The sequence below is a fragment of the Bombyx mori genome, chromosome 7 (assembly GCF_030269925.1).
Source record: "Bombyx mori chromosome 7, ASM3026992v2".
In the NCBI taxonomy this organism is placed as follows: Eukaryota; Metazoa; Arthropoda; class Insecta; order Lepidoptera; family Bombycidae; genus Bombyx; species Bombyx mori.
The window spans coordinates 2044978-2069584 of NC_085113.1; the positions used below are offsets into that span (position 1 = coordinate 2044978).

General features: G+C 39.3%; 1 protein-coding gene across 2 annotated transcripts in view; it reads left to right on the forward strand.

The window, feature by feature from the left end:
- Nucleotides 1-5014: 5014 nt before the first annotated feature.
- The window catches only part of LOC101736353 (uncharacterized), a 58612-nt gene continuing 39019 nt past the window's right edge, over nucleotides 5015-24607 (forward strand). For both annotated transcript variants that reach the window (XM_038012086.2, XM_038012087.2), the window contains exon 1: nucleotides 5015-5331. In XM_038012086.2, the coding sequence (XP_037868014.1) occupies nucleotides 5283-5331 (49 nt within the window). In that variant the 5' untranslated portion in view covers nucleotides 5015-5282. The remainder of the gene's footprint in view (nucleotides 5332-24607) is intronic.

Consider the following 24607-nt stretch of genomic DNA (forward strand, 5'->3'; position numbering starts at 1 on the left):
CTTGATACAATGAAATATAGCACAGTAGTATCATATTGCGTAAAATTCTTCAACAAAAACGTTGTTTATTGTATAATTTCGCCAGCACCTTAATCTGTTATGATGCTGTTAAAAAACCACCGCTGCTATTTACAAGCTAGAATTAACACTTTTGTAAGAAACAGATTGCTTTGTACGTAATATTAACTCGTTTTTGCATCACTATTACACAGTAAAATTGTTACTATCTTTTTATTTAGCATACGGTTTCGTGGCCACGTGATTTTAAGAGGATCAAAGCGGAAGTCTATATACATGCACGATGTAGGGCATTGTGGAATTCACTATTTTGGATGAGTGTGATTGCAATGTAAACAAGAGTCGACCGTCGGGAGCGAAGAAGACGCTTCGACGAAGACCGTCGACGGTGAAGGAATAACATCGTGTAATAAAAATCAAACCCGCAAAATTATAATTGGCGTGATTACTGGCGGTAGGACCTCTTGTGAGTCCGCGCGGGTAGGTACCACCACCCTGCCTATTTCTGCCGTGAAGCAGTAATGCGTTTCGGTTTGAAGGGTAGGGCAGCCGTTGTAACTATACTTGAGACCTTAGAACTTATATCTCAAGGTGGGTGGCGCATTTACGTTGTAGATGTCTATGAGCTCCAGTAACCACTTAACACCAGGTGGGCTGTGAGCTCGTCCAACCATCTAAGCAATAAAAAAAAATGACTTGGGGTTGTTGGAAAACTTCCTCCAATAGCGTTAATGGTCCACTGGGAATATTTTTATGAAATGTGAAATATGTTGCTGATTGAGGGCGCCATGTAGAGAAAAAAATCAAAGATAGCAACCGCTTAAGAGAGGCATCGCTAGGAAATCTTCATTTAAAAACTTCGTCGATACATTAATCTTTACTTTATAGTTTTTAATTACGGAGCCAATGGAAAGTGGGACGAAATCGTTTGTGAGCTTACTGGTTTCATCGCTTTCCAGTCTTGTTGTTTTTTTTTTTTTTTTTTTTTTTTTATGATTGAAGGATTACTGGTGGCCCGGAGGCCTTTCCAGCTTCACCAGGACAGGTGGGCGAGCAAATGCTCAGCCAGCAGGGGTGGGATTTGCTAACAACTGCCCGAGCGCCTCCGAAGGAGACCTAACAACTCAAGAGCAGTTGCTTCGCGAATGAATCTACTACCGGATCGGAATCGCGACCCACTGAGAAGATCCGGCGAGAAACTCAGCGGGCTGATGCATGGGTTAGGCTGCACGTCGACCTCTTTGTCGAGTTCGACGCGTACGGTTACCGGGGTTCCTCAGCCTGCTCCTAGTGTTAGAGCTGAAGGTATCTAATGCAAGAGTTATTGGATCTGATGGATCCGTAAGGACGTGTCTAGGGCGACGACGGTGACTTGCTCCTGCGTGATCAGGATTCGGGGAGTAGTCAGCGGCAGCAACGATAAGGCGATTATCATGACGCATAGCCTTATCGAAGTAACGTTCCGACACTGACTTCATGTGTTTGCGGATCGATTCGAGGCCCAGGTCGTCGTGTAGGTCGACGTTCCTCACGAACCACGGAGCCCCGACGGCTAACCTGCAAAAGCGGGATTGTAGGGATTGGAGGGTGTCTATGTGTGTGCGGGCCGCGTGAGCGAACACCACACTCGCGTAAGTCATGACGGGCCTTATGCAAGTTTTGTAAAGTGTCACCTTGTTCCGAAGGGACATTTTACTCCGCTTACAGATCATGGGATAGAGTCTGCCGAGAATAAATGCGGCACGATCGCGGACTGTTTTTATATGCGGGCGGAATGTCATGGATGCATCCAGGGTGACTCCCAGGTACTTGACCTTCCTAGCCCAGGGTATAGGTTGGCCGAAGAGGGTGATCGGGGGTGTGATATTTCTCCTCCTAATGCGGGAGGAAATAAGCGGTGAGTTTCCCCTTTGAAATAACACTGCTGTGCTTTTCGCTGGGTTGATGTCTATGCGCCATTTTCGGAACCACTGTCCGAGGGTTAACGCTGCACTCTGGAGCTTACTCGCGATTAGGGACTTGTTTCTACTTGAGTAGTAAACGGTTGTGTCGTCAGCGAATAAGGCTAGCTGAGTCAGCGGCGACCGGGGAATATCGTTAATAAATAAACTAAATAGGAGCGGAGAGAGAACGGAGCCTTGCGGGACTCCAGCCGTGAGTGGTCGCGGGGAGGAGCGGGTTCCCTCTACTCGATATCGAAAAGAGCGGTTAGACAAGAAGTCTCGTATGATGAGCACGAGACTATCCGGTACGCCCATGTTGAAAAGTTTGAAAATCAAACCGTTGTGCCAGACTTTGTCGAACGCTTTTGCGACGTCGAAGAAGAGGGCTCCCGTATAGATCGGTTTTGGTCGGTTAAGTCCTACAAGAATGTGCTCCGTGAGGCGGTGCACCTGTTGTACGCATGAGTGATTTGCACGGAATCCGAATTGTTCATCGATGAGAATGCCCTTTGATGAGACGAAGTCTCTGAGGCGTTTGTAGAGCAAACGCTCATACAGTTTGCCCAGAGACATGAGGAGGCTAATCGGGCGGTAACTCGTCGGATGATTTTTTGGTTTACCGGGTTTATGTATGCCGATAACGTCTGCTTCTTTCCACACCGCGGGAAAGATACAGTTCGCCATAGCGGCATTGAAAATAGATGCCAACATCACGATGAGTTGGATGGGTAGAAGTTTAATAACGCGGTTAGATATACCGTCGGAACCGGGAGCCTTGCGAGGACGTAGGTCTTTGATCAGGTCTTTAACTTCCATTGGGGTGACGGGTGGTAACGCATCCGAGGGTGGCAAGGAGGCTCTGCGTTCTACCTCACTGTCTACTAATTCTACATGAACAGGGTCCGCGGATTGAATGCTGGGCGTGCACTGGGTTTGCAATGTATCGGCCAGCAGCTCTGCTTTTTCGTCATCATCAAACGCCGCGAGTCGACCTGAGGGGCCTACGAGGGGGGGCATAGTTACAACCGTATCCGATTTGAGAGTACGAGCTAAACGGTAGTAAGACCTTTGAGAGGGCGCGAGTCCTTCTAAGAAATCAGACCACCTAGCATCTCGGATTTCGGCGATGCGAGACTTTACGTCGCGTTGTAGGGCACGCATTCGAATACGATTTTCCATGGTAGGATACCTATCGTAGGCGCGGATCGAAGCGTTCTTAGCTCTAAGGAGTTCCCTAATATCGTCGGGCAATTCGAAGCGGTGAAGGAAGTCCTCCGCTACAACTTGCTTCGATGACCTATCTAATGTCGAGGTAATGTGTGACGTTAGGATGTCTATGGCTTCAGCGGTATCCTGAAGAGACGGGGTAGAGTCCGGGCTAAACGGGAGCGAGAGTGGAAATCCCGTTTAGCCCGGACTCAAGTTGCTGGACGTGGGCAAAAAAATCTGAGAATTGAAGTCTCATTAAATAACCAACATTTTAATGAGACTAATTCATCCCATCTCATCTCGCTTTATTTAATTTTATTCGCTTATTATTTTACGCTGCATTTCATTTTTCTTACTACTCTGATGGGATTAGAGCAGATTAGATTAGATTAGATAGATTAGATTAGAGATGAGAACAACTGATGAGATTAAAGCAAGAAGTTTAGAGAAAGCGGCCGAAATTAATCAACAGAAGGGGTGTGGTTTTTCATCATAACGCTAGACCTTTAGAGCTTGGCTGGGAGGTGTTAATGCATCCGCCGTATAGTCCTGAACTTACACCTTCAGATTTCCACCTGTTTCGGTCTCTTCAGAATCCTTTAGGCAGTGTCAGGTTAACATCACGAGAGGACTGCCAAAACCAATTGTGGCGGTATTTTGATCAGAATCCCCAAAATTTCTATAGCAATGGGATCATGTTCCTACCTACAAGATGGCAAAAAGTTATCGAACAAAATGGTACTTACCTACATACTTTAGTTAATTTTATATGAACTATATTAAAAAATGTTGTGAATTTTCTTAAAAAATACGAATAAACTTTTCCCCAGCCTAATACCAAACCAAAAACATTTTTAAATGCTTTTCCGGATTTGGGTTCAGCTCTCATCGCGAATTCTCCTTTACGTCTTCTAACTAAATGAAAACGGGTGCCAGGAAGTGGTAATTTTAGTTTAGGAAAAAGAAAGAAGTCGGCTGCAGCCATATCTGATTTATAAGTCGTCATATGAATGTTTGCCCGATTTCAGCATCAAATCCACATCCTAGTAGTTAGGGGATAACTATTCCACCACCAAGCTAGTCAGAGCGCAGCGGGACCTCCCCATATGCTGATTTTCTGAGACTGACGAGGAAGGAACCCAATAAGATAACTTCTACACGCGTCTTGCTAAGTAACCAGATGACCGCACTCTTTCCCATCCATCCTGGCTTCTGCTCAGCGAAGTTTCCCGGGGACTGGAGCCAACGGTGTCGTCTAGGCGGGTTTTGGGTTGAGTGTCTTTTAACCGAGAGGCTCTGTGGTCATGGCGCCAATTTTCGCCAGTCCGACGATACGTGGATTAGAGACTCCGTTGCTCATGCTTTGCCTACCGTCTCCAACCGACTCAAAAAAGAGTATATCGGAGCTCGCATGAGTAGGTTTCACTATACTGCCATTTTTATGCCACGAAGAAATTGTTGTGCATTCCAGTTTGAAAATGAAATATTCTCCATAGGACAGTTGTTTGCGTTAGTAAAATATTTTACCATTGGAAAAAATGATGATTTGCTGGAATCGAGAAATATTTGAGTGCGTTTAAAAATATTTAATTAACGATTCAAACACAACGGCATCAAACAGATTTCTACACACAATCCGTCGACGCTTGCAAAAAAAACCTGAAATCCTCTTGAAAATTCTATGCAACAGTAATGACGAATTCAAGTAAAGACGAAAGGTCACTAATTGAATCGATTTACTAGTCTGCACTCTGCGCATAGACTTGCACAAAATAATATACATAAACTATGCGCCTTGGGTGAGCACCCACCTAGCCACCTGTATCACTGGCCACTCACACTGACTTGCAAGCCGCAGTTTACGTTCGACTTTCAAACGCGTTCGTTGCGCGCGAAACAGCTGTCAGAAATTGGCGCCAATTTCGATATTTGATAACAATTTTTATTTTGTTTACTTAGTATCATTTTGTTGTGAACCAAAAAAAAACAATGTGTGCGAGATAATGTTTTGTTTAGTAAATTTTAATATTCAATATTAGTAATGCGAGTGTTTTCAGTGTAATAGTGGTTACTAATAGTGAAAGTGTTAAAGGATTTATTTATTTAGTCAAAATGAAGCGGTTTTTATTGGGTGGATTTTTATTTCTGTCTGTTTTGGTTGGTGAGTGAAGAATTAAATGGTTATTTATTAAATTAGTTGTATCAATAAAGTGATCACCAATGGAAAACATCGACGAATTGTAATATTATTTATTATGTCACCTCAATTTTAGGTACAAATGACAGAGCAATGTTGACAACATCTTGAAATTAAAATTAAGAATAATTTAATAACAACTCAACGAATTTTTTTTAAAATATATTAAGTACATAATAGTAGAATGTCATATTAATAATAATATGACATTCATACATAGTAACAAAAAAAAAAGTTATTGAGAGAAAAAATAATAAGTAAAATTTAAGTAAATTTGTTTGAAATAATTATGATAAAAATAATGTTTAGTATTAAAACTGCTCTCTATAATTCTAAAACAAATTCAGTCTAGGATTAAATACTAAATTATTTGCAATCAAATCCTTGAAATAATTATTCATATTCACACCACAAACGAAGGTCGTCGGATGTTGACGAACAAAGCTAATGCATACCAAAAAGTATTTATGTATTATAATAAAAAATAAAAACATCACTAAATAAGCTAATTAAAGCGTGCTCCATTTCCAAATGCGATCAATTGATAAAACAAATTCTAGATTTCCAAATAGTCTGTTTGTTTATGACGTGTGTCGGAATTCGAATTTAAAAATCGCATAGTTAGCGAGTTAGGCGGACACGCTTTCGCCGACAGCTGCGACCGACAGTGAAAGTATTTTAAATATTCAATGTCAACGATGTAATGAATTGCGGAAGTCCATAAATTATTGGGAATCAAAACTCTTTCGAAACTAAAGCTTGCGAAAGTTTCGAAAAAGAAGGTTTATACCACATAATACCATGAAGGCTGTAAACTCGAGGCTGTCAATCCGTTGATTCGTTCGTCTGTTTCGTTTTTATGTGTCGATTCGTCAACTTTCCCTTTGTCGAAAACCAGTGTTTTACATTAATGATGACGGCTTGATAAATCGTTTTTTTTTTGTATTTATCTTCCATTTCCGTTATACAAATTGCTATTACTTTTGCAATAACAGATCCGAAAGTAGTGAGAGTTTTTGAATGGGTATAATGTTTTTGATTCGTTAGTTATGCGACAATTTAGTGGAGTATTATTTCCTATACTACATAGTCCCCTCAATAATGCACTTCTGTTTAACACCTGAAGTTTATCAATTGCCACAATCATCACATTATTGAAAACCTTCACGCACGGGCTAGTGCCACTTATTGACATTGCTACCTAGCCGAAACACTGAACGCCGTCATGTCATTATCTAAGACGTATCCTATTCTTTATTCTACACGTCGAACCAAAAAAAGCCGTACCACTCTTTCTAACTAAACCTGTTCGATCTTTTGTAAATGATTTGAACTTGAACTCTCTTAATAATTAAAGCATTGATATTTTCAGATTTTTATTATACTTTTTATATACATTTTATAAAAATATGACAGTGAATTTGGTTTTTCCTTTCGTGTAGCAATGGAACAACATATTGATTGATCATTTTTGATAAGGCTGTTTATTAACCTATCGATTAGAAGATACGAGTGTGCGGTAAAATCTCCTTGTGTTTTTTTATTGTTATTGCTAAGATGCGTGAATTTGCTTACATCCCGCTTGATCTTAAACGGTAACCGAAGTCAATAGACATCACGACTTTAAAACGCGCCTTGAGACAAGATCGAAGTATAATATAATTGTAGAACAGAAATTTGAACTACTGCTAATCCTTCCTAATCCGTAATTACCCAATTCTTTGCACTCTAATTAATTTGTTAAGTAACAGTGGTTTGGCATAGTGTACAGATGGAAGATGGATTCAAGGATAGAGCTGTCAAAATTAACACAGTGAAAATTTATATAGAATAAATTAACGTGGTCTGCGGTGTTGACGACGTGGTGTCTCTGCGGTGAAACAATATTTAATCCACTCCATGGTCCGTCTTAGCTAATAAACAAAAATATATTATTTTTATGTTGCTACAATAATGAGAGACGGATAACAGTAAACCATGGTAGACGATAACAGTCTACATAATTACAAACAATAACAATTAATAGTTTAGTATTAACCAGTGGACAAGCTTAGATGAAATACCCCATACCGATTGCTGACCTCAACTTTGACTCAACTTTAAACTACTTTCTTGGTTTAAAATTAAGTTACCGCGGCAGATATTTAACAAGTAATTTAATGCACGCTGTAAGGCACGAATGTCGGGCTTTATAAGCAGATTTAAAAACGTAATAGCTCACGAATTTTTTTGGCATCACATAGAGCAATAGAACTTGTTATTAATTACATTTAAAGCAACACTAATGTTGGTAAAAGTAAGCAATAACCGTTAGCCGATGTTTATATGTAATATTTATTGTTCTAAAGTGTACAACAACAAGACTTTACAATGGAGTCCACGATCGATCTGTTTGCGGAATTCCTCCGTCTGAGGTACCCGACATTATCGGCCGAATTTTTAGAATTTAAGGCCAATCACGCCGCGAACTCAGAAGCGGTCTCCGTCGCGCCCGCCGCTCCCGTGTCCCCAATACTCGCGAGCAAAGCTCCCGCGTCGATCGCTGCGGTCTCGGTTCCAGCCCTGCGCTCATCCGCAGCACACGTCGCGTCCACGCGTTCATCCGCGGCCTCCATCGCGCCCGCGCCGTCCTCTGCCCCCGAGCGATTGTCCGTGGCCTCCGTCGCGACCGTCAACCCCGCGCCCTCTAAAACGCCCGCCTGCGGGTCGCCCGCGCCCTCCTCTTCATCCGACTCGGAGTCGGACATGGAGGTCGATCTTTCCCCCGCCCCCTCGACTGATGGATTCACAGTAGTCCAAAAAGGTAAGAGGCGCGCTGCGGAAGCCCGAGCTCCCGCGGCCGCCAAAGTAAGCAGAGCCGCGAACGCGTCGCGCCTCCGTCCACCGACCCCCGTTGCTCCCCCTGCCCGTGCTACACCGTCGCCGCGCCCGGTAGTACAAAAGAAAATCCAAGCCCCTCCCAATCTGATTCTGAAACTACTTCGATCGAGTGTAAGCGCAGAGCTACGTTTTTTAATAACGCTATGTCGAGTATATCCGGGCGATGCGCGATATTTAGCGGGTAGTGAGTCGGGGTTAGCGGAGCGATGATATCGAAGGCGAGATCATCAACTAGCGCGTCGAGCCGCCTGCCATTAGGGGTTGTGGTGTGAGAATTCCACCTGATGTGTTTACAATTTAGGTCGCCCGCCAGAATGACAGAGCTTCCCATGCTGAGCAGCGCCTCGATATCACTGCTTAGAACAATCTTATCCGGTGGAAGATAAACGGACGCGATAACGATCGGCGCGTGTCCCGTCAGTGAGATTCGGCATACTGATGCTTCGATGTTAACGAGCGCGTGGGGATCGAGCGGGATGCAGTGCAAGGCTCTTCTGTAGTAGATGACGGTACCACCACCACGAGCAGTGAGCCTGTCGTTCCTAACCATGTTATAGTTCGCGATTTTAGGGTCGCGGCGCGCGGGCTTAAGTAGAGTCTCCTGTACTAAAAATATGTCAATTTGATGGTCACGCAAAAAATCACAAACCTGATCACGTTGATTTGCGAGACCGTATGCGTTAAAAAATCCTATTGTTACGGATAGGGGTTTCAGCCTACTTTTGTACGCCATTGATTACCGGCGGAGTGAGGGGAGGACGTACGTATTTAACGACGCGTATACGTCGGCGTATTCTTGCACAACGGCGATGAAGTGCTGTGCAGTGGAGGCGGCGCGGATGGCGTCACCTAAAGCGTTAACGCGCTCAAAGTTAATCGATTGAAAGAAGTCAATCGCTAGAGCAAGATTGTCGGACGCTGTCGGAGGGCAATTCGCGGGGGAGGGGCGTATCGCGGGGGCGGGACGAATCGCGGAGGAGGGAGTTGTAGCCGTGTTCGTGTACGGCAGCGGTTTCGCCCAGGCCGAGCCACTGGGCACCGGCGCCGGAACGAATGCTGGCTTAGCCTGCGACACAGAGGGTGCCGAGGCTTTGATGTCTGGGTGGGAAGCTCGGAGGCGGTTTTGGCGGGCGACGCGGCGATTTATTTTCGGGGCTCGGGGGCATCCGCGGTAATTTGCGGGGTGACCCTGTGTTCGACACAGGACGCAGCTAGGCGGTTCCGTCGCGGTTTTTTGATCGCGAGTGCAAAGGGCCGTAGCGTGATCGCCTAGACACTTGACGCATCGGGGGCGCGCGTGACAGTTACGGGAAGAATGCCCGTACAGTTGACAGTTATGGCACTGGCTAGGAGTGCCTTTTTTATGGGGGGCTTCGACGGCGATACCGGAGAGCCTACAGACGGTACGTATGTTAAAAATTTGCTTACCCTCGGGGGTAGGCTGGAGGGCGACTAGAACCATATTATATGGCTCCCTACCGCGGCCGGTGTGCATGCGGTGCACTGAATTTACTGGTAGGCCTTGTTCCAGAAGGTCGGCCTTGACGAGTTCGGCATCCAACTCTTTAGGGATGCCACGTATGACGGCACGAAGTTCGCGCTCCTCCTGGAGCGTATACGTATGGAAACTTATACGCTCCTTACGGAGGTAAGAAGAGAGGGCCCTATGGTCGTCGGGTGTTTGAACCTTAATTTGAATGCCGTTCGCGAGGTTACGGGCATTCGTGAAATTAATATTTTTGGCCTTAAGGGCCAGGGAAACTCGTTCCCAGGCTGCCTTCTCTTGAAGGATTACCGGGGGAGGGGCTTGGATTTTCTTTTGTACTACCGGGCGCGGCGACGGTGTAGCACGGGCAGGGGGAGCAACGGGGGTCGGTGGACGGAGGCGCGACGCGTTCGCGGCTCTGCTTACTTTGGCGGCAGCGGGAGCTCGGGCTTCCGCAGCGCGCCTCTTACCTTTTTGGACTACTGTGAATCCATCAGTCGAGGGGGCGGGGGAAAGATCGACCTCCATGTCCGACTCCGAGTCGGATGAAGAGGAGGGCGCGGGCGACCCGCAGGCGGGCGTTTTAGAGGGCGCGGGGTTGACGGTCGCGACGGAGGCCACGGACAATCGCTCGGGGGCAGAGGACGGCGCGGGCGCGATGGAGGCCGCGGATGAACGCGTGGACGCGACGTGTGCTGCGGATGAGCGCAGGGCTGGAACCGAGACCGCAGCGATCGACGCGGGAGCTTTGCTCGCGAGTATTGGGGACACGGGAGCGGCGGGCGCGACGGAGACCGCTTCTGAGTTCGCGGCGTGATTGGCCTTAAATTCTAAAAATTCGGCCGATAATGTCGGGTACCTCAGACGGAGGAATTCCGCAAACAGATCGATCGTGGACTCCATTGTAAAGTCTTGTTGTTGTACACTTTAGAACAATAAATATTACATATAAACATCGGCTAACGGTTATTGCTTACTTTTACCAACATTAGTGTTGCTTTAAATGTAATTAATAACAAGTTCTATTGCTCTATGTGATGCCAAAAAAATTCGTGAGCTATTACGTTTTTAAATCTGCTTATAAAGCCCGACATTCGTGCCTTACAGCGTGCATTAAATTACTTGTTAAATATCTGCCGCGGTAACTTAATTTTAAACCAAGAAAGTAGTTTAAAGTTGAGTCAAAGTTGAGGTCAGCAATCGGTATGGGGTATTTCATCTAAGCTTGTCCACTGGTTAATACTAAACTATTAATTGTTATTGTTTGTAATTATGTAGACTGTTATCGTCTACCATGGTTTACTGTTATCCGTCTCTCATTATTGTAGCAACATAAAAATAATATATTTTTGTTTATTAGCTAAGACGGACCATGGAGTGGATTAAATATTGTTTCACCGCAGAGACACCACGTCGTCAACACCGCAGACCACGTTAATTTATTCTATATAAATTTTCACTGTGTTAATTTTGACAGCTCTATCCTTGAATCCATCTTCCATCTGTACACTATGCCAAACCACTGTTACTTAACAAATTAATTAGAGTGCAAAGAATTGGGTAATTACGGATTAGGAAGGATTAGCAGTAGTTCAAATTTCTGTTCTACAATTATATTATACTTCGATCTTGTCTCAAGGCGCGTTTTAAAGTCGTGATGTCTATTGACTTCGGTTACCGTTTAAGATCAAGCGGGATGTAAGCAAATTCACGCATCTTAGCAATAACAATAAAAAAACACAAGGAGATTTTACCGCACACTCGTATCTTCTAATCGATAGGTTAATAAACAGCCTTATCAAAAATGATCAATCAATATGTTGTTCCATTGCTACACGAAAGGAAAAACCAAATTCACTGTCATATTTTTATAAAATGTATATAAAAAGTATAATAAAAATCTGAAAATATCAATGCTTTAATTATTAAGAGAGTTCAAGTTCAAATCATTTACAAAAGATCGAACAGGTTTAGTTAGAAAGAGTGGTACGGCTTTTTTTGGTTCGACGTGTAGAATAAAGAATAGGATACGTCTTAGATAATGACATGACGGCGTTCAGTGTTTCGGCTAGGTAGCAATGTCAATAAGTGGCACTAGCCCGTGCGTGAAGGTTTTCAATAATGTGATGATTGTGGCAATTGATAAACTTCAGGTGTTAAACAGAAGTGCATTATTGAGGGGACTATGTAGTATAGGAAATAATACTCCACTAAATTGTCGCATAACTAACGAATCAAAAACATTATACCCATTCAAAAACTCTCACTACTTTCGGATCTGTTATTGCAAAAGTAATAGCAATTTGTATAACGGAAATGGAAGATAAATACAAAAAAAAAACGATTTATCAAGCCGTCATCATTAATGTAAAACACTGGTTTTCGACAAAGGGAAAGTTGACGAATCGACACATGTAACGTTAAGTGACATGTGACACTGTTATTACTACTCTCAATTCGTGAAGTGAAAACAAAAGGTAAATGTGTACTTACAAAGTTAAGGGAAAGTTTCTTTTTCATGTACTCGTTGCCCAGTGATGGACAACAAATTCTAGGGGTGTTCAATAAAAAATGATAATGAATATAGCACAAATATCTTTGATGAAATGTTATTTAATTTTTCGATTTTTATTTCTTTCCTTTAAAGCTAAAACTCCCTTTTATAAAAAACCTACTTCCTGATCCCTTAAAACACCGTGTACCGCGGCGACTACTGAGTCATCAACTTCAAATTTATGGCCCATGAGAGGTCCCTTTAACCGAGGAAATAGGGAGAAATCACTAGGTGCTAGTTCTGGTGAATATGGAGGATGTTTCATCAATTCCAGGCTAGGTTCTTGAATGCAGTTATCGCAACTTGTGCGCTGAAAAAAAACAACTTTAGCGAGTTTGTAACGCCGTTGCTTGCGTATTTCCTCACAAATTCCTCCGATTATTATTATTATAATTTTTTTATTGCCCTTGTAGGCAGACGAGCATACGGCCCACCTAATGGTGAGTGGTTACCGTCGCCTATGGACTTCAGCAATGCCAGGGGCAGAGCCAAGCCGCTGCCTACCGTTTAACCTATCCGACTTAACATATACTCCTCCTCCTTCAATCGATCGCTTACACTTACTACCAATGTAGAGCGAAATAGAACATTCCTAATAAACTATCGTCTATTTATAAATAGGCAAACAGAATACAGTTAAGTGCTCACGTCCTTACGGAGCCACTAACTCTGTTATTAGACGCCTGCAGCTCTAGTATTAGGAGCAGGCTTAGGACCCTGGTAATCGTAATCGTCGAACGTCGAATGGGGAATCGAACCAACGACGAGCCTCGGCTCTATAGTCGGGACGCTAATGACTAAATTATTATTATATATTATTATATAATATTAAAGATATTAATACTAGCTGATCCGGCAGACTTCGTAGTGCCTCAATCGATAATGTATAAAATAAACTTAAAACAAACAAAAGGAATCCGTCCGACGGGGGACACATCAAAGGAAAAACAAAATTGTTATTTTTATTTGATTCCGAGCATTTTCATATTTATTTACCTTTTAAACCTTCTCTGGACTTCCACAAATAATTTAAGACCAAAATTAGCCAAATCGGTCCAGCCGTTCTCCAGTTTTAGCGAGACTAACGAACAGCAATTCATTTTTATATATATACTAGCTGACCCGGCAGACTTCGTAGTGCCTCAATCGATAAATAAAAGAAACTTTTATATAGAATAAACTTAAAACAAACAAAAGGAATCCGTCCGACGGGGGACACGTCAAAGGGAAAACAAAATTGTAATTTTTATTTAATTTCGAGAATTTTCATATTTTTATACCTTTTAAACCTTCTCTGGACTTCCACAAATAATTCAAGACCAAAATTAGCCAAATCGGTCAAGCCGTTTTCATGTTATGTCGTGACAACGGAAAACGGGTTTCATTTTTATATATATAGATATATATATTATATTATATTAAAAATAGTTCTCAGAATTTCTTTATGATATAAATACATTTATGCATTGTTAATAGAAAAAAGTAATAAAACTTTATAAAACACATTGCACACATCACCTTGGCTGGTCAGTCCGTGACGGTAATCGTTATGGCGTAATGGGAAGTAAAATGTTTACCGTCGGTGAGCAAATTCTAATTTTGACTGTAAAAATGTTAATCAAATTAAGTAGGTACATGCAACAGTGTAAAATCGAAGTAGACGGTGGTATTAATTTATTCATTCATTCATTATGGGAAGTGATTTCTGCTTCACACTATGAGGGCCGTATTTCTCTAAGTATTCTATTGTAGATATATACTAGATATGATGTATAATATAAAATTATGATAATATACTAATTTCATATTATACATCATATCTAGTGAAACATTTAAGTAAAGGTTTACATTTTTGGCAACTAAACAATATTAAAAATGTATGTAAAATTGTTAACTATTATTTAGAGCATTTAAAAATGTTTGATATTATATAATTTTAGATTCATTTTTATTTTCTATTAAATAGTTATATGTACGTGGAAACAGCATAATGGCTTCTTCACAAAATCAGCCTGCTGTCAGTTTTATTGTATTGCTTATGGAAATCTGTGATCGCCCATATTAGGTTGTGATGGTAAGTAATTTTACGCTGCCGGTTTTGTGAGCACACAAATAAGATAATTTCTTTGTGGTTTTGTCCATTTTCGTCGACCACGTCTCCACAATGGATTCTTACAAAGTGTTTTGTTGTATATTACTTGTCACAGCGAATAAGCGTTCGTTCACATCGAAATTCTTGAAGTATAATATAATATAATAAAATTATTTAAACCTTAAATAAACATAACGTGAATTTAACCATAAATTAAAAAAAGTAATTGTTAATTAACCCTGTTTTTTATTTGAAAAATAAATTAACAATTTATTTAAAAAAATAAAATATTGTTTGATTTAGCAGATAAACATCCTTACTGTTAAAATATGTATTACAAAATTTAAAGTATGTTTTTACCAAAATTTAATTTCTAGTTTAATTATTTACTTACTGACTATTTAATAGTATAGCAACAGTCAATAAATTACCATTTCCAAATGTTTTTATACATATAAGCCGAATGTTTCTTTTTGCTAGATTGACTAAGAACGCATAATGTGTGGTGCAAAGTAACATTATGAAAATATTCTGTTTATATTATTACTATTATCACAATTTACGATACGAAAACCCCCTTTGGAGTTTGAGAATTTTTTCTAACGTATTGAGTATCTCGAACCTAAGTTAGAGTCTTAGCTCGATTGAAATAACGGCCATTGTAACTCTTCGAAGAATGCAACACATGCTTTGTCGCCAATATGAGTATTACATCAATGGGGGGACGAACTCACTTCATGCTTAGCCGTTACCGGAGCTCATAAGCAATATCAACGTTAACGCTGCCGCCACCCACTTTGAAATATGAGTTCTAAGTCTCCGTTTTTACAAATCAACGGCTGCCTCACCCTTCAAACCATGCAAGTGTTACTGTTTCACGGCGGAAATAGGTAGAGTAGTGGTAGACACCCATGCCGACTCATAAGATGCCCCTCTAATTAGGATTTTGATTTTACGGGTTTTATTTTTATTACACGATGTCATTCTTTCACCGTGGAAGTCAATCGTGAACATTTGTTGAGTACGTATTTCGTTAGAAACATTGCATCATTTGATACCAATGGTCTAGGCTCCTTCAGGCTACGACAACTTCATATGGACTTCCAAAACGCTTTATATCTTATGTTTAGATAACATTAAATAGTATTAAAATTTTATGCAGTTAAAATATTGCTAGTGTTCGTTGTCAGTCAGTCGCACATTAATCTCAAGTCAATGTCATAATTTTTCTTGCACAACAACGAATGTAAAATGTAATTTGTGTACTTAACGCGTATTTAATGAAGAAGTCCGAGTTATTTTTTGTTGTAAAAACTAAATATTATTACGAAAATGAGATGACACACAATTTTACGTAATATCTGCGTACCGGTTTGGGTTTGCGGTCAGTAAAACTGTTTTACCCGATTGGTCATAACGATAGTTGTGCTGCATTAATAGTCTTTAATGTTATTTAATAGTCGTCGTGAATAGGGAAAAACCAATGTATTTCATTAAATTTGCAAATAGCTTTATTGAGAACTGTTTTTATTTGTATTGACTAAATTTTTTTATAACAGTCCGTATGACTGATGTATCTGTGCTATACATACACATGTATATGCTATGCTTAGGTTTAATCTGTTGGCTAGCAGAAAATGGTTCCCCTTTCAGACCCTCGATCATAATATGTAGCTTTTTTATTTATGGCCCTTGTAGGCAGACGAGCATACGACCCACTTGATAGTTAGCAGTTACCATCGCCCATAGATGTCAGCAATGCCAGGGGCAGAGCTAAGCCGCTACCTACCGTTTTTACCGTTAGCTAACGTTTTAACCATCTTCTGATGCCTAAAATTTAAAAACAGTGCTTGGGTCAACGACCACACGTAGGTTAAGTTCAAAATTAAAGTATATTTTATTTATTCTCATCTACATAGAAGCTGCTCGCTATTTTAGTTCAAATCCAAGTTCAGTTTACGTTTAAATGTTATTAAATAAAAAATCATCAATCAAATAGAAAAAATTGTTTGTGACCGCAGTCGGTCGAAACGCTGAGAGAAAACTGTCCATCAAACAGAACGCTCAACAAAGATACACTGTAATAGCGCGATTAAGTCATACTATTATATTTTATTGCTTAGATGGGTGGACGTGCTCACAGCCCACCTGGTGTTAAGTGGTTACTGGAGTCCATAGACATCTACAACGTAAATGCGCCACCCACCTTGAGATATGTTCTAAGGTCTCAGTATGGTTACAATGGCTGCCCAGCCTTCAAGCCGAAACGCATTACTGCTTCACGGCAGAAATAGGCAGGGCGGTGGTACCTACCCGTGCGGACTCACAAGAGGTCCTACCACCAGTAGCAGAGTAAATGTAATAATATTAGATTACAAAAAACTTAGTGCTAAAAATATTTTTCCAGAAAACTACTGAGCGAATACAGAAACTTTTTTATTGTCCTTGTAGGTAGACTTTGTGTATATGGTCCACTTGATGACGAGTGACTTCCGCCGCTCATGGATTATTAAGGCTAAGGGCACAGATATCCTGAGATGAGAACTCTACAATCTTGCGCAATGAGCTTTTCCAGTTAAGTAATAGCGTATTTGGTAGTAAATGTGTAATAATGTAAGGTTTTCATGTAATGTTATATCTAGTTTTTTTTGCTGTCTCTAGTATTATACAACGAACCGCTTTTTTACCAATGCGTGCAGTCGGTACCTGTAATTGTATTAGCATTTAGTGTGAAATAAATGTATATGTTACCTGTAATGTTCTGTGCTGATGTATAACATGTTGGTACCCAATAAATAAAATAAAATAAAAATAAGACTGAGAATATGCTCTCGCATTATCGGTTCAAGCTCACTTTCTTTCTCCTCCTCTGAGAGTTAATCCTAACATCATACATATACATGCTCTTTTACCCTTATATCTTGCAGGCAGGCATATTAAGTTAAGAACCTCATCCGGGTTCTGACCTCGGAGGGGATCGGACGTCGGGTGTAAGAGTGCAGGGGAGTCGTTTAGTGGGTGGGCCCTAAAATTCTTGGGCCCGCGGTCTGCTCACAACACCATGCAGATCGTAAAGTCTCACATACCCCGCGCGCCCCTTTTGCGCGGGGACCTCGTAGGAGGTTCGGCCCTCTACCCGAAAAAAAAAAGGCATATTAAGTACCTTGACATACTTAATTTTGGAAGAACTATGAAGCATAATGAATCCGGCTTAATCAAGATATATGCTCAGAGTAAACTTACCTGTAACACGTCATCATTATAAGCCTTTTAAGAATGAACGTTTGACGTAAAAACATTTGAATAACTCAATAAATAACGGAAACATTATATTGAAATGTATATTGAAATTGTGACCGTAACCTCATTCGCTAAAGGTTGCGTGGTTGCTGCGTGAACTGACGTGTTTTAATGTAGACCATTGAATTATGGTTTCGTGTAAAAATAAACTATGTTACGTAAATTTGGAATGGGTGGGCTTTATGTGAATACTAGACCTAATATTAAATGTGGTAAAACTAATTTGATACCATTTTTTTGTCTCTAGAAACAGGTTGTTAATGCAAGTCTTTAACAGAAATAAATAAAAAATCCTAAATTAATTAAGTTTGATTAATCATCTACTAGACACATTAAGAAATAATAATAACGTGTTGCATGCGATACGTTGTTACATCACGTCTATACATCAGGTTCTGAATTTATTTTTTTATAGTGCGAGATATAATTATTATAATTAATGATTTTACCATTCTCCTGCTCCCGTATTTATTTTCATGTTTTGCAAACATTAGGTATACAGCTGTTATTTATTCAGACTGCATGGGAGTTGAAAACGAAGGGTTTTTTCTCCTACCTATGCTGATAGCCTTGAGAAGATATTTCAGCTTCTCCTTGACGTGTAGGTGAGCTCACGGGGCTCAAACCAGGAGTATCGCTAACACTGGCCCTAGCAAGAGCAATGCTTTGTAGAATCTACCACTGGATCGGAAACGCGATCCACTGAGAAGATCCGGCGAGAAACTCAGTGGGCTTGAAAATGTAGAGACTGCATCAGTGGATTTTCATTGATCCATCTGACGCTGAGTGTTAATGGAAACAAGAAATGTTAGAGGCAGATAAAGAAAAACTTCATTAAAACCTCATTGTTGGCAACCACAACGTTTGATCTACTTCGTCTACTATGAATCAAATAGTGTAAGAAATTTGACCTTTGCGATACTGAATGCAAATGATGTTCTGTTGAATGTTATTTCGTGTATAGGTAGGTAAGTTATGTCGACCATATTTGAAGATACAGAGTCAAATGAATTATAGTAATGTCGCTTCTGTTCTTTAAACATCTAGGTATTAGTTCATGCTAAAAAGCAACTGTGCCATTGAAAAATTCACAATCCTTTATGACATGTTTTAATTAGTAAATTTTTTTTAATAGCATTTTTATTTATTCATTTTTTATAGCTTAGATGGGTGGAGAAGCTCACGGCCCACCTGGTGTTAATTGGTTAACGGAGCCCCTAGACATTTACAATGTAAATTCCGCCACCCACCTTGAGACATGAGTTCTAAGGTCTCACTTTTAAAAGCACAACCGCTGCCCTACCATTCAAACCGTAACACATTACAGCTTCACGGCAGAAACTGGCAGGGTGGTGGTACCTACCCGTGCGGACTCACATGAGGTCCTATCTTATTTACTTTAGACGTCTCAAGTTTATGTTACATCCAGCTATTTGTAACGTTTTTTTACATTATAAACTAGTGCTTATTATATAATCACAAGTCTGACCGTAACCATGGTGTTTGTAACAGTAACTAAATATCGGGAACTTATTTAAAACAAAATCGTAGTAGACATTTGTCAAATAATAGTGTTTATTAAGCTGTTTGTGTTGCTTACTCAATAAACGGTTTCTTGACTTTATAATTTTAAAAGTTGTTCTTTGAATATTATATCAATACATTACTGACTTCAAAAGATCATTTTTTTGTACGTTAATACAGTAGCATTTTTCGTATTCCTTTAACGGAGTCAAGGCCAATAATTGGCATTGATTGGCCAATAGATTTTATTGTACATTGGCTTGCTCCCACGTTATTTCTGTATGCAATATATCTTGTGTGTTTTTGTCTCTCAACAGTGTTCAATGAAAAGTTGTCGATCGATCGAGAAAACTTATTGTATTAAATTATTGGAAAATTGTGAATAGTACTTAAATAAAATAAAATTTTGAGAACAATCTAACTTGGCAATACTTAATCTCACAGAATTAATCCATGTTTTCCGGTCATTAAAGGCATACGGTCGGATATCCACAATTTCACCTATTTAAGGAAAAAACAAAGATCTATACGCGAATCCGTATACAGAGTTTTTATATAAATAGATATGCCTTTGTGCTTCTAGAAATATTTCTCAGGTCAAATTTCTTTTATCGCCACTAGTCTACTACAATAATTACCATTAAAAATAGTAACAACATTATACAAATTAATAGAAGTGTTATTCAATCGCAAGCTATTCAAGTTGAGATTTAACAGCAAGTAGTTATGTTATATCCAAGTATAATAGGTAGTAATTTCAATGGTCACCTGTTGACTTATTTGTCGATAAAATTCACGCAATTTTTATACATACTACAGATTACAACATAAACTTGAGACGGTATCCAAATGTGCATCACTTCATATTAAAATTAGTCAATGCATTATGAAATTTTTATTTCGTAACTTTTTTAGGACGTGTTACACTAAAATTTGATATGCTATGCTACTTTGTTCCAATTTTTATTTCTATGTATGTAGATTCTGCTTACATTTTCGGTAATGCTTCGCACTCACAACGAATGTACTTAAACGAAGTCACGAGTTTAAAATTCAATGGTAAAATTGTGTACAGTAAAAATATTTCACTTTTGTACTGCAACTGCAACGGGAAATTCTAAAATTAACTAAATAAAAATTAAACTATAGCCTTAAAATGGTGTTTGTTGTTATTGTAAATTCTTAATTTTAATTTACTTTATAAAACTTAGTTTCTAAGCACTTTTTTAGTTTCTATTTCATTGTTATTACTGGTCATTAGAATCCTTTCCTACAAATAAACAAAAAATGGTAATAAATACATAGTTTGGCATGTAGAAAATGCCACTTCAGTATCGCAATAGCTCCGCTATGAAGTGTACTCGCAGCTTAAAGAGACATTAACGGTGCTAATAATTTCGATATTTGAGCATTTTGGAGATAATGTAAATTTGCGAAATATAAGATGTTTTGTATGTTTACGCGGTCAAGTGGTTTTATTCTTCGCACTGTAATTCACTGGAAATTTAAGTGTGTTTTATTCACTTAGACAGCCCATAGATATACCACTGAGAGACTGCACGAGTAAGCAGCGGGTTTGTTTTGCTGCTGGCTTTACTGATGTCCATGAGTGACGGTGACTACTTATCATCAGATAAGCTGTATACTTGTGTAGCTACCAAAAAATGACAATAGTAAAAAACAATAAAGTGAATACCGCCATCTATTGCTTTATCTACGCATTATTGCTTCATGGCAGAAATGGGCATGACGGTGGTACCTAACCGTGCAGGCTTGTAAGACTCCCTATCACTAATAAAAAAAAGCTATAAGGCACGGCTTATTGTGCCTTACCGCAAATCAACTAATACACCCTCACCATTTATTGTTGACGGTATGTTCGTCAATCGTCAGAGCGTAAAATATGTCTTCGATGACAATGTTTAATAATGTTAAGACAATGTTTAATACCACATATTCACTTCAACTTTTGGAATTTTGCAAAGTTATTCTTTTTTAAAAGTTCGATTGCAATTTTATGAGGTGTCATTAAACATTTTACTATACAAATCTATCATTAAAATGCTTTTGACGTGACCTAATTATGTCGTAACTGTGGGTGCAAACAGTGTTGCAAACCAAGGTCTAGTATTTTCCATCAATTAAGCTTAAAATGTAAGCTTTTCGATGAACACAAGGAGCATAGCCATTAATTAATAGTGCCTTTTAGATAATGTGCACAACTACTGATTTAAGTTCGGCTGAGTAAACTAACATAACAAACCAATAAATACAAATAAGCTTAAAAGCATGCTCCTAGTGTGAAATTTGAAAATAGTAAGTAAAACGGTGTTACGGCTAGGTGAATAAAACTTGTATGTGAATAAAAGTAATTAAATATATGACATTGTAGAGTGGCCATGAACGCTCTTACTCCAGGGTTATAATGTGTGCTTTTATGACGAGGTCGCAGGTTCGAGAAAATACCTAACGATGTATTTTGGGTTTTCTGAAAAAAAGAGGGTATTAAAATTTCGACGGTCCTTACTCGTTCATACAAATATGTCAAAACTGAGTTTTACAGGACGATATACGGCACCGATTCCTCAAAACTAATTGACTTGTTCCGTGATACAATTAGGTTTTGTGGTATAGTAAATGATAATATTAAAGTAACTTACACATGTATGAGACTATATATTAGAAAAATATCACGGTGTCGTTTCAAGCCAGTATAGCACGATAACTTACAACTTTCACATTCTTAATTTATTAAAATTACTTTTTTTATTGAGTAGATGGGTGAATGAGCTCACAGCTCTTGGTATTGAGTAATTACCGAGACCTATGGGCATCATAACGTGAATGCCCCCACCCAACTTGAGATATGAAGTCTAAATCTCATGTATAGGTATACCCCTATACGGGCTAAACGATGTCCCACCATACACGAGTGATTGCGCTGATTATTAATTATGCTGCTTAGATTTTTATTACACTACTGTTTATTTCGTAAACATTTGGTAAGTACGTGGTTTATTAAAAAAAAAACCATAAACACAGCCCACTGAGTTTCTCGCCGGATCTTCCCAGTGAGTCGCGATTCCGATCCAGTGGTAGATTCTGTGAAGCACTGCTCTAGTTAGGGCTGATGTTAGCAGAATCGAAGATTTACATACCACATCGCTTCGAAGGTTATTCTGCATAACCGAGATTTGATGATCTAAAGAGAGTTTATCTCTAAAGCAGTAGGAAAATTTACAGAGTTCAAGGTTGAATTTACACAATATCCAATGTATACATGCTATGTAATAAACAATTTATACTTATTCAAATCTATTAATATAGCAACTAAAACGGATAATATCTTTTTAATATCTTGGTCAACGAATATATTGTTCGAAATTTATATTCAAATCGATTCACGTAGCCACTGTGAATTAGTAGTGAAAGAACTACATAGTTTGGAAATTCCTTAGAAATTCGTGATGGCTATTTTAATGATCGTTCGATGTTCGTAATATTGTAAAAATCGTTGAATAGCATCGTCTACACTATTTTATTAGCACACCGTCTTTCACCAGATAATGGATATTAGCTATATGGTATTGATTCATAAAAAGTTTGTTCGATGCGTCATCGATTTGATTGAGTTCTTTTGAAATAATAATATTTAGTTGTAATCATCATACTGTCATAGTCTAGAGATACACTACCGTGCTCTACGCACGTAGGGTAGTAGTTAATCTCTACATAGTATAAAACAAAGTCGCTTTCTCTGTCCCTATATCTGTCTGTCCCTATGTATGCTTAAATCTTTAAAACTACGCAACGGATTTTGATGCGGTTTTTCTTAATAGATAGAGTGATTGAAGAGGAAGGTTTATATAAATAATAATAAATAAATAAATAAATATTTACTAACAATCACGCCACGTTAACTGGTCCCGTGATAAGTTCGTAAAGAACTTGTGTTACAGGTACCAGATAACGGAAATAAATGTAAGATTTTTATTATACACATACATATATTTAATATACATCCATAACCCTGGAAAAGACATTTATATTTATTATACAAATATCTTCCCTTGGCGGGATTCGAACCCGCGACCCCTTTGTGTAGTGACCATGTCACTTACCACTACACCAAACGGCCGTTATATGTATAATAACATTCGTTAAATACTGGAAAAATCAATAATAAATTACATTTTCCGAAGCGAAGCGAGGGCGGGTCGCTAGCTATATTATAAAATACTTCAACATGTTGAATATAATGTTAATTTATAAATTATTGTTGTTTCACGTTCCCGACGCTGGTTTTGGAATGATTAAAAGAGAGAAAAGAAAGTACACAAAGTACACAATTACGTACAATTCAGTTACTACAAAAAACGATGGTCTGGAGCTGTGGAAGGGGATTTACGCGCGTTCCAAGTGTCGGACTGGCAAGGTGTTGCGCAACGCCGGGACTATTTATTGGCGGCGTTTATTGCCGGATGATAAGACCCATTTCGGGTTCATAGCGCCTGCGCAGTATTAATAGTAGTAGTATAATACAAGCTTAAATTTGAATTTTTATCGAGTTGGATGGATCGCTGTTGCTCCAAAGATCTTTCCGTTTAACCAGGACAGATGGACGATCTCGAAGGTTCAGCGAGGAGCGGAAGTTTCCATATTCCGTATTCGAGTTTTGTGAAGTGTCACTTTTTTACGGAGGGACATTTTACTCGGCCTTAAAATTACGGGGTGACATATTTGCGATAGGCACGGTAAAGTGTAGCGAAGTTTCATTAGGAATTAGGGGAAGTAGCACATAAATTAAATCGTGAATATTACTCGTAGTATCTTATCGGCGACTCGCGAACGCATCTGAAAGTTAATAGCGGCTTACCCAGATGTTAAATGAGACATTTACTAATTTCTGTGTTTTTTTTTTTCATATCGTGTTAAGAAATAAACTGTTGGCCTCATTTTAGTTTGTTTCATTGATGCTGGTAGACCGGGTTTAGTAGTCGCATTTCCAAAATTGTTAGTTGACTGTAGAGTTATATCATTTTTTCTCTGTCTTTTATATAGTTTACATGTGACATACACTTCTTCCATACTTTCTGGAGATGGTGGAATTTTGTTTTGTCACTTTGAAAATGCAAAAGTTTATCCAGCCATTTGCACGTCCCTAATTTACTGATTCCACTCTACACCACGACCCCATACCACCATCGAAGCTTGACCATTGCATCACGATACAAATATCACACTAACAAGTGATTTTCTCAACTTATCAAGTGTCTAATATGTAAGTGGTGTTAAAAAGTAGCATAGTTAAGTCACCGTCCTTGCAGGGTTGTCACTAATGAAAATATTTTTATAATCATGTTCAATAAAGGCTTAAGTTTTTTGTTATTATTATTTACATAAA